Source organism: Nanorana parkeri, unplaced genomic scaffold (assembly GCF_000935625.1).
Source record: "Nanorana parkeri isolate BGI_ZX_2015 unplaced genomic scaffold, ASM93562v1 scaffold949, whole genome shotgun sequence".
Lineage (NCBI taxonomy): Eukaryota > Metazoa > Chordata > Amphibia > Anura > Dicroglossidae > Nanorana > Nanorana parkeri.
Window position 1 is genome coordinate 423,729 of NW_017307217.1, and position 16,679 is coordinate 440,407.

Genomic DNA, 16,679 nt, shown 5'->3' on the forward strand with positions numbered 1-16,679 from the left:
CGGTAAAATAGTTTTCTCCATTAAGGGACACTGCTTCCTCCTCTCATACGCTCTCCTTTCTCTTTGGACTGCTTTCTACAACTGAGCACATGTGAAGGATTACTGTATATCCTCATGAGGCCTGGCTTTGAGTTTTCTATGTGCCTCGTGTTTCCTTTTACTGTAGGTGACAGTAAAACCCTATTATTTTTCTATAAAGCTGTGTTCCCCCGAGAATAGGATTTCTTGGTAAGTACAAAAATCCTATTTTGTATCCTTAAATGTTTCTTGAATGTACCCTTTCAGTAAAAGCAGAACTCGTGTAACACGTAGCATATTGGAGGAGTTTTATACAAATTGAGTTATTCTCATTTTGGATTTCTATGTCTTTGCAGCAAATATAAGGTGGATTGTGCATGCCTCAAAGATGATCTTGAATGCCCTGTACTCCGGTGTAGTTCTGAACCAACAGAAAACTTCAGCAGTGGTTATGATACTAGAAGAAAAAAAGGAAGGAAAGAAAAGGAGATTTCTAAAGAGAAAGAGACTCAAAATCAGAATGCCTTAGTTGACACAGATGGGGCTGTAAGCAAACTGAAATCACCAGATAACAAACCGAGGAAGATGTCCCCTCTTCGACTGTCAATATCTAATAATCAGGTAATAGAAATCTGCAAGTGACTATTTGATCCTTTAAAATGCCTGTATGGTAGTACAACTTTTTTTAAGAGGTACATTTTATTTATTGTGATCATTTTAATTGTGTTTTGGTGTTTCACAAGACTTGTGTATAAAATTGTGGTGATCCTTTCTTTCTGCAAATCTGTGTCTTGTATATTGTTAAAGGGGATCTTGCATAAAATCACATTACTTGTGTTTTCTGTCATCTGTAAATGTGCCAGCCACTGTGTATTTTCTTCAGTCTTAGCATTGGTTTAAAAAAAAAATAATAATAATCCCACAGTCTTTGTTTATGTGGTTCATTTGAAGTATGTTGTCGGTGATATATTTCCTCCCAGGCCAGGAGGCCAATGTATCTTAAACTGAATATTTCTCTGGAGTCTGAGGAATGAGGAAATGCTTTTTCTGTGCTGATGCTACTTATGCAGGGGTGTGGAAATAAAAAAAAATAAAAAATTACGTGTCCAAGTACTAAAGTGGGGGCCTGATCTACTTGTCCCTCCATAATGATCTACTTGTCCTGATACTTAAATTTTTATATTTTTTTATTTTTTTAACTAAAGCCATATTTAGCAGTGCTAAGAAAAGCTTCTCATTGGTCAGCGCCATCAGGTGACCGCGCTGACCAAGAGCTTGCCATTTGCGAGCGAAATTCAGAATACATTGCACATGTATAGATAGTACACCTGTACTGGCGGATGGGAAGGACCGTTCGCTGAAAGGTAAGCATAGCAGGGAGGGAGAGGGGACCAGATTTGTGCATGTAATTAAATTTTCCCAAATTACTTGGGGGAAGTGAATTTACCCTTTTAGGGCTGGTGCAGACTTGGGTGATCATGTGCGGTTGCATACAGCGGTTGCCGCGGGCCCCTTTGATTTCAATGGGGTTACATCCGCGTGGCAATGGCTGAAAAAAGGAACGTGTACCTTTTTTTTTTTTTTTTTTTTTTTTTTTTTTGTTTTTTTTTTTTTTTCCAACACGCACCATGCAGTGTTTTTAACCGCAATTATGTGCAATTGCACAGGCGGTATTGCGGCGGGAAGCTCCGCAATCTGCCTGGCACGAAGGGGGGGCCATTAGAAAATAATGGCACTGCCAGCGCGATCGGCGGTGGTGTGACTTCCCGGCCATCTGCACGAATTCATGCACAATTGCTGTGCGGTCACGGATCGCCCACTCTGCTTACACACACCCAATGCCCTATGCATGTGTTAATTCACATGCACATGGTGGGTGCAGCGGGGTTGGTTTTAATTTTGTTTTTAGATTTTATTTTACTTTTTTATTTTTTGCTTTATCGCCTTTTTTTATTTTTTACATTTTGTATGTATTTTACATTTTTTTTATTATAATAAAATGATTTTATTTTTATTTTTTTACTTTTTTTTCCCACTTGACTTTATTGCTATCACACAGGGGATAACAAGCCCCTGTGTGATAGCTTTTGGAGGTGACAGGCTCCCTTCTTGACCCTGTCACCTCCAACACAGGAGTTCTAGCACAGCACTGTGCTCATTCTCCTGTGACAGGAAGGCTGTGAGCATGAACGTTCTCTGCTCCATGCTCTCTAACATAATCTAATTTGCCACGGTCCCTGAAGAGCATGGCAGAAAGGAAGCCAGCGGGTAGCAAGAGAGGCAGCTGGGAGTAGTATTAGAGGACACGGTGCCAGAGAGGGAGGAGAGGGAGTATCAGGCTAGTTACAAGTGATTTTGGACGGCTGTAAAGCCACTCAATATCACTTGTACAAATTGGCTCCCACAACACATTTAGCTCTGCTGCCTACCTGCAGCAGGGCTAAATGGCGAAAAAAAACCACTTGCCGGGCGATAGGAATTCCACACCCCTGTTAAGTATTTAGATCTGGGACAGTTATTCTAGATTACAGATTGTAATGTAAGGTTCCCTTTAACCATTGTCTTCATGAGCCATATTGTTTTTGTTCCAGGTGCAAAGTCTGGTAAAAACATTAAGACTTTGCTGTAGTTTTATATTTTTGTCATGTCTCTCCTTAGGGTTCTATTTTCTAAGCTATATCAATTCCTATTAGCAGTGAGAGCTGAAACCATTGTCACTGCTGAAATGATTATGGCATAGGAATTTGATGGAGCCTTAATATTGTCAGGTCTCCTTTTCCTCTGAAACGTTTGCCTCCAGTGTTAAAAAAAATCTCCACAGTGGGAAAATGGCAATAAAAACTTGAGGGTATATAAAAGTATTATTGCTGCTTGTGTCCATTGAAAATATTTCCACTCCCTTTTCTATCTCAAAGATAGGGGGCTGGTGAAGAAAAATCTCCCCATTCGGGGCACAGTAATATAAACGTAAGGGAGGTTCTAACCTTTCCCTGCTTTGTCCACAATATGTATTTCCCCAGTCATCTTCCAGGACAGCCATCGAGATATAGGCTCCGCCTGCCTGCAACAGGAAACACATCAACCACATTAAATAAATAGACTCCTCCTTCCATCCCAAGTCAGAAGTGGCAATTTAATACCCTTTAGGACAGTGTAACGCCAGTACCCCTCTTGTTTTCGGGATTTCCTTTATCCTTCACTGGACATTTAACCTTTTATGTATTACCGGTTTCATTGAGAATATTCAGAAAAAAATGACTTGTGGAGAGAGTGGGGTTGAAGCATTATTCTATTTATTATACAGCATTTACATAGTGCCAACAATTTGCGCAGTTACTGCCTCTGTACGGTTGTTGGTGACTTAACTTTTAATGTACAAGTAGTTAAGTTGGCCCCGTTTTTCATAGCATGGTACTAATTTAATTCTTTAGTTAGGTTTTTAAGTCTATACATGCTTGTTTTTATCAAGTCAAATGTAAGTTTATTACCAACCAGGATCTTGGCATACCATGGTTCTTGTTTCCAATCATTCTGATATACCACAGTATGCATAATAAACTCCCAACATGACAAAGTCCCAGATGGGTTGTTTACAGCAAGTAACTATTCCTTTTACTATTCTAACAAAGGGAAGTGAAGAAAGCTATCAGGATGAGTTTATAAACCACTTAACAGTGGATACTTAATATAGATGGAATAAGACATAAAAAATTCAATGACCCTTTCCCAGTCCAGATGTTTTTAGCAGGACTGGACATAATCTAATATCTGTGGCAGCAGGAAACTCCTGTTCACTGGTATCGGGAATGGTATCGCCTCCTCCTTGCTCTTCGTCTTGCAGTGCTCTGGCAACCTGACCCGTAAATGTTTGTATGCTCAAGACTGGCTAGATGGATTTTTGGTCAGGTAAAGCCTTTACTTTCATCTCCTCTGAGGTGTCCACCCTAAGCTTAGAACAGCATGGTGTGGGACACTCTTTTTCGATGGGGTTAAAAACCCTTTTATGAAATTGCAATATTTAAGAATTAAATTATAGGATGGCCTTTAAAGTACAATTTGTAATATTTGTTTTTTTAGAGAAATCTTTGTTATTTGTAAGCGTTCAAATTCTTAAAGCTGAGCTCCAGGTAAACCGCTAAATACCGAGATAAAATACATATGTGAGCGCTGTCTTGCTTACAAAGGATTTGCATTTATATCCATCCAGTTCTGGGATTAACACAGTCCAGCCACACAACACAGCCAGATTGGTGACCTTCCCTTTTTCTGCAGCAATTAAGCAACACAGCCAGGACACCTCGATTCACTTTTCCTTTGATTGGACAGTGGAGCAGCAACAGACCAATTAGTTCTATCCGCTGTCTCCTATCAGAATGTTCCTTTTCAGCCCACATACATGCAGGACGTCTGACTGGCTCCTAATGTTGCCCTTAGCTCTCCCATTCTTCTGAGTGCTGTACGGGGATTACATACACATACATGAAATCAAGTGACATTTTACATTGTTATACTACTGGCAATTAAAAAAAAAAATATATATATATCTATATATATTTGTTTTAAAGAATACATAACCACATTTATTTTTTAATATCTACCTGCAGTTCAGCTTTAATACACATTGTTCAATTCTAAATTTAGCAAAGAATGCAAATGCTAGTCTTAGTCTAAGGCCCCACATTTCTACCTGGCCGATAAAGTACATTGCTCCATAGAAAACTGGCTTTTCTGAAGCATTAAATACTGCATTAGGTGACTTAACTCATGTAGCAATTGTAGTGTTCGAATCCCTTGAGTAATTAGTGCAGTAGAGCTTCTATAAAGCAGTCATTTCCATCTTTCAGGAGCCAGATATTATTGATGATATAGAAGAAAAATCTCCTGTTAGCAATGAAGTAGAAATGGAATCTGAGGAACAGATTGCAGAAAGGAAAAGGAAGATGGTAAGTCGGGAAGATAGTGACTACTAGTTCATGTCACTTGGCCTGAGTGACAACTGCTCTTCCCATGCTAACTGTTGCTTCCTCTTAGGCTTTAGAATTCAATAATTTAATAATTGCTTCCGTTGTGCATTTATATCTAATAAACGGCTTGCTTGGTGAATTCATTCCATTTGGCTCTCTAAATTTTTGATTTTGTTAATGTGTTGGGATGTAATTTTCTAAACATTTTGTATATTTGTATTGCTTTTTATGGCTTCCTTCTGCTCATCTGTATACCAATGCAACAAACTGGTGCTGGGTTCGCTTTTGTAAATTCTGCTTTAAAGATCTGCCACACGCTGTTCTCATTTGAACTGATCTGTTCATAAATTAAACCTGTAATATGTACTTCTGTTTGCTTTCATTTGATATTGTTACAGCAGATTTGTCCGTTTATATTTAACATGACTCGACAACCGGAAAGTTTTTTTGTTAACAGGCATTTATAGTAACAAACGTTTTAGCAGCCACATTTAACGTTTCCATTTTTTGATGTCTGCGTGGCAAGTTGTCTTTTATTGACATGTATTTGAATGAATGCAATTTTGTTTTATCCAGTCAGCTGCCTACAACTTTCACAAGCATTGCCTTGTTTAAGCACCACTGGTAACATTGACGGCTCATGGTATTAGCTTCATATACTTGCGCACTTACACTATGGTATCTGTCTTTCTGCTGTAACTACTGATGCTACTACTTGAATCTCTGCCCACTATCTTCCCTTTGGGTTAATTTCCGATGCATTTACTTGTCCCCTTCAAGAAATACAGCATCTAGTGAAAAAAGACTGGTGAAGCCCACAGTAGTAGTAGCCTTTTATAGACAGTTGAGGTGATATAGCAGCAAGGGACATTATTGAGCACAGGAACACATTTTCTGACTGTGCCAATGTCCATGTCTGCTTGCAGCCTCACGGTGCCAGAATAAAACTGTGTATCCATAGAGATCAATTAAAAGTATATTCAGGAAAAATATTGTGTATGTTAGGAAATCATTTGCAGTGATCTTGTCTACAAGATTCCACTCAGGGCTTGTCTTCAGTCCTAAATCTCCATGCCCCCCTCTAGTTGCTCTTCAGTAGCGGGAACACAAGTACTCAAATCTCATTCTCAGCCAAAACAAACATTTCAGAAATAGAAGCAGGGAAGTATACCTACATAGTAACTTTGTGTGTGGGTTCTAGTAGCTACATAGCTGGTTCACGAACAGGAAGTTTGGCAAAATTTTGCTTCTGTTCGCAAACTCCGCATCGGTTGATGAACACAATCGCAGCCATCTTCCCTGCTCTGACGCTGGTAGTGGCTTCCTCCAGTCGAGATCACGGTCTGATGGAACAAATTAAGTTCGTGAACCGAGGTACCACTGTATTGTAGTAAAAAAATCACTAGTAAGCACATACAAGCAAAAATATATAGGTTTTATCAGAATTAACATTTGGAGCAATACAAATCATTTTTTGTTAGAGTAGTATTGCTGCAATGTGTGCAGGAGAACAGATGGTGTAGTAAGTCAAAATCATTCTGTTGAATAAGTGGACTCTATATTAAAACATTGTGTTTACCTAAACCAGACTAATCCGAAGCATGGTTGCAGCACGAGTACCTGTTCTGGAAGCATATTTGCAAGAGTTGTAGATACTTAGATGGATTTCTATAGCAAGAGAGCTTAAAATGGGCAATCACCAGTGTAGCAATATTTATATGCAGACAAAAGACCAGTACTTTTGTCACCTTGTTTACGGTATGCACAGGTCTGTGAAAGCATACACTTTTATACGGGACACTCTTAGCAGGTACAATTTTCCGTGCCTGTGCTTTTAGCTTAAATATTTTCAACTAGTTGTTAGATTGCTATTGCAGTGAATTTATTGAGGGTTACAGCAGAAAAGGTCAGTGTGTTAAAAAAAAAATGTCTTTTTCCCCTTTTTAAGGGGGAGACAGTCTTTTGCTCATATAAATTATTCGGAAAGCAATGTTGAATAATTCTAGGTTAGACATTTCTAGAACAGAAATTTAAAGTGACACTAAACTCAGGCATTCAATCTTAAAAATGCATTCAAGTCTCCTATTAACAAACATGTACATAATCTGTGCATGACTATGCTGTAGATCCTCAAATCATCTCTGAATTGTTGCTGACACTGTCCTTCCTTCTGGAGGGTGGCTACTTTTGTTCCCCATGGTCACTGTGTGTGTTGTAAAGTAGTCACCGCTCCAAGCTCTTTTTAAGTTTACTCATTTGTACTACAATAGTCCATCATGGGAGGGAGCTTGGAGTGGTGGCTACTTTACAACACACACAGGGACCATGGGGAACAAAAGTAGCCACCCTCCAGAAGGAAGGACCGTGTCGGCATTAATTCATTTAAGGATCTACAGCTGAGTGATACACAAATAAGATACATTTTTGTTAAGACCCCATTCACACTGAGCAATTGTAGCACTGATGTAGCACTATTTCAGCTCAAACATCAGCTCAATGTAGCTCGTCCAATGCATTTCAATGGAGCTGTTCACATCTCACAGCTCAATGTCGCCTGTGGCTTGTAGCTCAAACTTGTCGCTTGAACATGACCTATTTTTCGGCGGATTTCGTACGATTTGGCCCAATAGACTTCAATGGTGTAGCTCAATGTCACAGCAATTTGAGAGACTGCTCGACATTGTTGCGCTACGTCGCGCTACAGAAGTGTCACTTTTGCACAGAAACATAAGCAGGAAACATTAAGAGGAATTATGTCGCATCAAGACCTCTTTTGATTGGATACAGCCCAATATAGCAGCTACGAAGTCCATGCCAAAAGTAGCGCGACTATATGTGCACTGTAGCTCAATGTCTCTCAAAGTCGCTCAAATCACCGCTGAAAAAGCGATTTTTCTGATGTAGCTCAGTGTGAATGGGGTCTAATGGTCAGGGTACTCCTAATGCATTTTTACGTTTTAGCTCCTGAGTTTAGTGTCACTTTAACCTCAATGAATCACCATTTGAAAACAGGGAATGTTGTAGATGTAAACAGGGCCAGTAAAAATAACAATAAATGCTGCAAGTTACACCTAGCTTTTTTTTTGAAGTAGACATTTGTTTGACTACTTTTTGTGACAAAAGACACAAGGGGTAGGGTGTCCTGCAGCAAACCATTAGCCTGTCATTCACCTCTTCTTTTTACATGCTATTGTATGATTGTGTGTTCTCTGCATCCACAGGACACTTGCAGTGTGATATAAAATATCTTTTGTTTGTAGTTTTGCTGCTGCTAAATCTTTAGCTTTTTGATGGCAGTTGGATGTTATTCTGTATGATTTTGTGAACTTTTGCAGGTTTACTATGATGCAAATTTTGTTGTGAGTAATGCATGTACAATTGTGTACTTTCCATCTTAGACAAGAGAGGAAAGAAAAATGGAAGCGATTCTTCAAGCTTTTGCAAGGCTAGAAAAGCGTGAAAAAAGGAGAGAGCAGGCGTTAGAAAGAATCGGTACAACTAAAACTGACATCAAACCAGACACCAAGGACCTCCAGATCATCAGTGAATGTGAGCTTCCTGAGGTAATTTGAGCTTTATGTATCTACAGTTTTAAGGAAAAATCATCCTTTGTAGACTCTTTGCAAATATGTTTTATAAACCTTTTAGAATTTCCAGTTTCGGGACCAATAAATAAGCCAAAAATAAAAACTAGCTGTTGCCAGCATTATACAATTGGCAATGGGCAGGCTTAGCATTTACATCACAGGCAGTAATTTGTTGCTGCAGCACAGTCTGTGATAAAAGTTCCTTGCAATATTATTGGTAACTTGTCAGATATGTTAACATTTTGAACCGCATGGTTCAAAATTAAACACAATTTCTTAATCTAGTCTTTACCCAGTTATTTTCCCTTTGGTAGTTTTGGAGGGCTTTGTAACCATCAAGTAATCAGCCGTTACCATTTCATGAAATGCTATGTGATTAAAGTCATGCACCTTATCTCTATAGGTTGAGCTCGATGGACTTGTGTCTTTTTTTCACCCTGGCTAACTATGTATACACCAATAGTTTATTCAAAGTCCCTTCCCTCCCCATGTTTTTGAGGAGTTCATGAATTCAGGACAAATTCATGCAATAGCCAAAAAATGGTTTTGCTATGAAATGTGAAGTATATTGCAGTTTGTACTTCTAAGACATCTGAGAGAGGAGATATGTTGCTCATTACTTTGTGCACATTAATCTAAATATACGGTCTATACATTAGGAATCTTAGGCTGTGGAATACAGAATGGGCATAAGGTTTTTTTTTTTTTTTCTTTCTTTTTCACATCTCCTGATAATCCAGTCACTTACAGCACTGACTCTTAAGGGCAATATTTTACATGATTAGCACAACAGCCTATATACAAAAGACCATAAGAGTATAGTGCATTAGATTGTAAAAGAAAAAGTCCCAGATGTGGCTACAACTACAGTAGCAGGGCACGTATATGATGCAGTACAATGACATGTCACATCATACAAAAGCAGTAAAGGGTACAAAGGTACAATGTTGCTGCAAAATATATGTACACCAAAACTACCCATTGCGTGTATACAAAATAAAAATGGTAATATATGAACAGTATGGTGGAAATAAAAAGTGTTGACAAATCGCTGTGAATTCAGGTGGGCCTTAGAGACCTAAACCCCCACAGGACAGTAAACCCCATGTTCACTGATAAAAAAATGTATATGTTCTTTTTTTCTTCCTTTCTTTTTTACTGATGCAGCTGTTCATAAGATTATTTGGTCCTTTTACTCTACGAAAGATTGGGAGTGTAATAGTTTACATTATTATGTACAGTATTAAAGCATGTGTTTTCTTATATCTTCTAGGAACCAGTGAAAGAAGAACCTGTCAGCAAGCCTATTCCTGCTAAAATAAACAAGACAAAGCAAAGGAAAAGTTTTACCAGAAGCAGAACTCACATTGGGCAGCAGCGCCGAAGGCACAGAACTATAAGCACCTGCTCTGATGTCCAACCATCCTCCCCAGATGTGGAGGTCACACCGCAGCAAGTGGAAGCAGAGACTAATACACCTGTGGAAGAACCTGTTAGTGAGAATTCTACTGCTACAGCAGTGATTGCACCTGTAGAAACTGATGAAGTTACAGATCCTGAGCCAGTTGCACAAAACAAATGCCCGTCTAAATACCCCAAAACAAAAAAGGTATGTTTTCCTGGTAAGGCATCCATCTCAAATGGTCACAAGCTGACATTTTGTCTTCTGTCCTTTGTCACAAGCATATATCTGCTATCCCTGCTCCTAACTTCCTAAGATGGTAGAGAGGGGCACTCTTTGAAATGCATGGGCATTGTTTAATGTCAAAGGCTTGGCTTGCCCATAAAAAGCCTGGAAATAGGGGGAAGGTCTACTAAAACCTCCCCCTTCCCCATGCAGTAAAATGTTAAAATTATTCCTTACCAAGGAAGCGATTACAATAACCACCTTCCAATCTGGAAATCAAATGAACTACCAGACAGTAATTCATAGACCCCCCCCCTCCACCACTAGAACTTTATTGTACTTTGTCACTCTGTAAATTTGTTGGACTTCTGGTTATGCTAAAAGGCTTGTATTGATGTGCTCATGCACTGCTACATCAACCCTCTAATTTAAGCCCAGTCAGCCTTGGCTGTGAAGTCCAGCTGGCGGTTGAAACTATAGCAACCAACACCATTGTGTATGTCAATTTTTGGTTCCCGGTTATTGGTACCGTTTGAGTAGAAATCCCTTGTATTGTGGGACAACTAGCCATCATTTTAGTTAGTCTGCATTGCCTTCCAACAAAACCAGGTTACCAGGAAGGTATTGCAGTTATCAGTATTTATTGTTTGTTGTAACACTATTATTTCAAACATAACATTTAAACCATGACCATACATTATACACATTTTTGAGTTTCTTGCATGTTTAATACATTATTCATGGAATGGTAGCAATTTTATTAACAAACAACAAAGCATGGTGCGCACATTGGGGTTCCAGAGCAACATACACCGGTTGTATGCCTATACAGCAGTAAGTGCAATAATATGATGGCAGCTAGAAGTTATTTTATGAGTGATCATTTTTTTTTTCTGCAATGAAATCCCGATTAGTTTAGGTTGTACACAATGTACTGAATTCTAAAATATTACAGTGCCAGTCTGGGCTCCAAGTATTCTACCAAATGTGAAAGATCTTAATTGATTTCACTATCAAGGCAGAAAACACATAAAGGGAAAGCAAGCCACTTTTGTGTACTGTGATGAATTGCAAATGGACATGTTTTCATGAAAATACAGTTGATGGCATGCTTTGCTGCTTGTTTCGGATCAATCATGCATACATTGCCGTTCTGTTTACAGTCTTGAGTATGCACTTGTGTGACACTTCACAAAAATGGAAGGACACGCACAATATGTATTAAAGGTGGTTCATGATTTTTATTTTTTCCCTACTTGAGAAGTTAAATCTGTTACACCATTGCAATTGGTTAATCGAAATGAACGTGTAGAATAACCCTTCTCTTACAGATGACATAATTTTGTGGCTTGAATAGGACAATACATTCTTATTGCATCTATAGTTTTAGACTTGTAGGTAGTATTTTCATTTAGAAGTTTTAATAGTGTCTTTTTATATACTGCAGCCTGCTTGACATCTCTGTAAACCTCTGTTGTGTAGCAGCAGTCCTCTTCATGTAAGCGTTTCCTGCTCTATGCCATGAGAATATATGATTGCAGCACTTGATTAGATTCTCTCAACCTTGGTTCACACCTAGGCGTTTTTGAGCAGTTCGAAAAACGCTTTTAAGTCCCCAACACAAGAAATCCCATGATTTTCAATGGCCCTGGTTCACACCTGAGCAGTGAAACTCCTAGCAGGAAAATGCCAGATGCATGAAAAGATTCAGGAGCTTCTGTGGGCAGTTAGAAGAGCTTTTCCTCCCCATAGACGTAATTGGAAATGCCCACAAACGTGCAACAGAAGCATGTTGCACATTTTCGTGAACGTTTATATGCGCGTTCTTCCATTGCCCACAATGGTTTATGAGCTGCCATAAATGCACGTCTTCATGTACGCGCATTAAAAGGCACATTCAAATGTGCACAACGCGCAAATAACCGTATGCTGCTAACACACAAAAACGGTGGTGCCTAGGTGTGAACCGGGGCTAAATTTTAACAGTTGGTTTACATTGAATTAGAAAAAAAAACAAAAACTTCCAGACAAATGCCTTTTGAAGGACAATAACTCTTAGCATTTCTAATGGGAAATCAGAATAGGGAAATGAGGTGCTTTAGGTACTTTTGCTGGACCAATGTAGTTTTATGTTGGAAGTAATATGCTTGGATCTGGCTACAAAGTCCGTATTTCTTTCCAAGCAAGTTTTGTTCTTTGCTCAGAAATTATATATTTAAGCTAGGAGATCTTTCTTCTCACTAGATGCTGCAAACTAGTAGTCAGCTGCTTTCACATAAGGCAAGGGAGATTTAAAAACAAAAAATGGCTTTGAGTAAATTTCCCGTGGTGTACATGTTTCTGTCAGTGTGCTGGTCTAGCTTGCCTGCATTGAAGACTATATTGATAGGACTGTAAACTGAACTTTTCTTTTTCATTCTAGCACTTGGTTAATGAATGGTTAAGTGAAAAGCATGAAAAGTCTAGTAAACATGGGGAGACGTTTTTGGAAAAACCTTTGCGGATAACTACAGACCCCGAAGTTCTGGCAACACAGCTAAATTCTTTACCAGGTCTTGTCTACAGTGCGCATGTGTATACCACTCCAAAGCACTATATTCGATTCACCTCTCCATTCCTGTCTGAGAAAAAGAAGAAACAAAAAGACGAGGAAAGCATTTTAGGTTACTGCAAAAAGGTATTTCTAACTTCTGTATTAAAGTGTTTTATGCTATAGACCTTATAGCATGATGAGTGCTTTACACCGCTATGCTGGAAGAGATCTGGTTTAACCCCTTCATGACTGAGCTAGTTTTCAGGTTCTGTTCATAAATGACTGACACATTTTTTACATTTTTGCTGTGTGATTCTTCCACAGCAGTAATATACTTTCTTACTAAATGTACCCACACATATTATATATTGTTTTTTAGAGGACAGATAGGGCTATATAATTATATCACATATGTGTACCTAACCCCTCTCTTAGTTTGAATAAAATAAAAAAAATTGAGAAAAAAACTAGAAGAAAAACACTTTATAAAGAAGAACTCCAGGATTTTGAAAAGTTAATGGGTCTATTCACACACTGCAAGTGGTAAAGTGACACTAAACTCAGGAGTTAAATCTTAAAAATACATTCAAGTGCCTAAACTATTAACAAAAATGTATCTTATTTGTGTATCACTCGGCTGTAGATCCTCAAATCGTCTCTGAATTCATGTTGACACTGTTCTTCCTTCTGGAGGGGGGCTAATTTACACACAGAAACAGGAACCATACCGCACTCCTTACCGGGATTCCCACTTGATGAGGATGGGTGCTCGAAATGACTGCGGATGGCACCGCCACACATGAACAATAGAAAATGTCACCAGCACACCATAAGTTGAAAAAACAAAATATTTTATTGGCAAGTGCTTTCGGGGCCTCGCAGGGTCCCCTTCATCAGGCTTAGAGATAACCAATGTAAGCCTGATGAAGGGGACCCTGTGAGGCCCCTGAAAGCGCTTGCCAATGAGATAGTTATTGGCAATCAAATATTTTGCTTTTTCAACTTATGGTGTGCTGGTGACATTTTTCTATGGCTACTTTACAACATACACAGGAACCATGGGGAACAAAAGTAGCCACCCTCCAGAAGGAAGGAGTGTCAGCATGAATTCAGTTCCAAGCTCACTCCCGTGTTGAACTACAATCTCAATACAAATTAGTAAACTAAACATGAGATTGTAGTCCATCATGGGAGTGAGCTTGGAGCAGTGGCTATAACACTCAAGGACCATGGAGAACAAAAGTAGTCACCATCCAGAAGGAAGGACAGTGTCGGCACCAATTCAGAGATGATTTGATAATCTACAGCCGAGTGATACACAAGTTAAATTTGTGTTAATATGTTACTTAAATGTAGTTTTAAAATGTAACTCCTGAGTTTAGTGTCACTTTAACTGCTTTTTTTTTTTTTTTTAAGGGACGAAAATAAATAAGAATTACTGACCTGATCTTCAGTCCTGCGGCAGTGACCGCTCACCTCTGTTCCTCCGCTCTGGCTGTGGTATGTCCCTCACTGTCTTTATGTCTAATAGACATCACGGGTCCTTAGACCGCCAAAGCCCAGGGAAGAATAGGCTGCGGGGACCGGTTTAGCAGCCACGCAGGACTGAGGATTAGGTGAGTATTTCTTCATAATTTTCCTTCGCTAAAAAAAGCAAGCAGTTAAACTTTGCAGTGTGGGGGGTAGCCCCACTGCAAGGGTTAACTTTTCAAAATCCTGGAGTTCTACTTTAACCACTTCAAGACCAGGTGTTTAGACCCCCTTCCTGGCCAGGCCATTTTTCAGTGTTCAGCGCTGCAGTCCTTTGACTGACGTTTATTCCGTCATGCAACGCTGTACTGAAATGAATTTTATACCATTTTTTGATTATGGTAATGTCACAGTGATAAACAGATGTTGGAACAAGGATCTGACAACGAACAGTGCATGCCAGTGAGCCATACAGAGTATTGCACAGTAAGGGCGCGGGGCCACACACGCCGCCAGCCCTAGGTTATAAGTCCCGTTGTTCCCGTGACTCGGGAGTAGATGACATGGGACAAATAATAAGCTTTTTATCTTTTATGAGACTGGGAAACAGTTTACCGATCAGATTGCTTTTGTTTGAATTGCTCTGCTCACTTCATTGACTTAACCTATATAGTCTGTTGGAGCCGATCATTGTGACAAAAGAACATCTTTGCTCGGCACATTGGCTAGATTAATCACCTGTTAAAAAACGGAGATCAGAGAGGTATGTTTGAGCAGTGAAGCACAGCTATGGTTGGATATTAAGCCCTCACTGGGGAAAGAGAAATATAGCACTATACCTTTTAAGTTGTTGCACATTTCCAGTCTCCTTTCTGTGTTCAGCCACTCTTTGCCACGTTTTCATGTTTGAACCTGATTGTAACCCATTTCCGCCTTTAAGGGTGGCTCCATAGCCTTACAGATCTTCCTGGCGCCAGCCTGACACTGCGTGCCAAGATACTGAAGCTTGGCCCAGCTGGACGTTCCTCCATCCACACAGTTTAGCGTAGATGGAGGAATTTGTTGCACTTTTTCCATCTAACCATAGAAAATCTGCACATCATCTATAGGTTATAAGCTAAGTGTCATGCAAGTAATTTTGGGACAAAATGAGGGGAAAGACATTTATTTAAAGGTTTTTGTTAAATGGAGCTAGTGGCAGTAGATCAATTTGCACTGAAGGTTTAATACTACTTTAAATGTTAGAGGGTAGAGAGAGCAGACGCATCAGGCGTGTCATGTTCAAATGTAGTTGGGGATCGCTTTGTCATGGTTCAAGATGTAGGAGCAAAATATTTGCATCTGTCAAAGTACATTCAGGTCAAACATGAATTATTATATTTAATACTTAAACCATTTTATTTATACCATTTGTAATTATGTCAACATTTCTTAAAACTCCCTTGTGTGTCGCACTGCCTCGTTCTCCTGAAATGCTTCAGTAATGGTGAAACCTGTCCTGCTATTTCTGGTAGTAGGAATATCGGTTTGTATGCGTGTCTTTTTGTATTGATGAGCACTACAAATCCAGCTAAGTATTGAAACATAGGTAACACTTTTCTGGTTCCTTTTTAAAAAGACGTGAGACAAGATTGGTCTGTGAAGCAGCAGCATGGATGGCGAATTGTGGCGATGTCAAACGTGTCTTTTGAGAAACAAAACACTGCTATTGCTTACCTCTCCTTCTGCTAGTCACCTGGCTATCATGCTGACTCTCTTACTACCTTACTTTTAATCCCTGACCTAAGACACAATGCACCAAAGAATGGAAGTGTTGCAACAATAAGGATAGGAATGCTGCCATTAGATTAGTTATGACGTGAGGTACCTAGACATAAGAACAACGGTGAAAGAGTAAACGGAGTTTATTATAAAGTTTAGCTAAAAGCCAGTCACCATGTAATTATTCGTTGTATTGCAAAATTGGGCTTTTCTTGATGTGTTTTGGAATGTTAAACAGCGGAATACATTAATTTTTTCTTTATTTTTTTTAGCGATGGCTGAAGCAAGCTTTGGAGGATGAACATTCTACACCTCTGAATCCATTTGATTCTCCTGTGCAAGATCGATCACAAAGCCCAAATACATTTGCTGAAAATAAGTGCCACTTGGTTATGAATGGCAGTTGTCCACTGGCAGGTGAGATGAAGGTGTGTGTGTGTGTTGCACATGTGGTGATAGTGCCAAAGCGTTGAATCTTGGGAAGGTTGCAGCAGCAGAGCATTTCTGGGAAATCTCAGGGAAAGGCATTTTCCACCCCTGAGATGTGCATGGTCACATGTCCTAGTCGCATGTGCCAGACATCCAGGAAGTAAATGGAGAGCTTGTAATCTGCCCTTATTTAACATGGCCACTGTCAGAAGACCGGGGAGGAAAAGAGAAATAAGGTGTGCAAAGAATACAAAGCCAGCAATTATCTAGAAGTATGTGTTTATAGATTG

The 16,679-nt window shown here is 39.3% G+C and overlaps 1 protein-coding gene across 3 annotated transcripts in view; it reads left to right on the forward strand.

The window, feature by feature from the left end:
* Positions 1 to 16,679, forward strand: part of KMT2E (lysine methyltransferase 2E) — a 70,064-nt gene that overhangs the window by 36,984 nt on the left and 16,401 nt on the right. For 2 of the 3 annotated variants that reach the window (XM_018566437.1, XM_018566439.1), the window contains exons 14-19: positions 375 to 639; positions 4,863 to 4,961; positions 8,381 to 8,545; positions 9,843 to 10,178; positions 12,619 to 12,873; positions 16,233 to 16,377. In XM_018566437.1, the coding sequence (XP_018421939.1) occupies positions 375 to 639; positions 4,863 to 4,961; positions 8,381 to 8,545; positions 9,843 to 10,178; positions 12,619 to 12,873; positions 16,233 to 16,377 (1,265 nt within the window). The remainder of the gene's footprint in view (positions 1 to 374; positions 640 to 4,862; positions 4,962 to 8,380; positions 8,546 to 9,842; positions 10,179 to 12,618; positions 12,874 to 16,232; positions 16,378 to 16,679) is intronic. The other variant, XM_018566440.1, reaches the window with a different exon arrangement.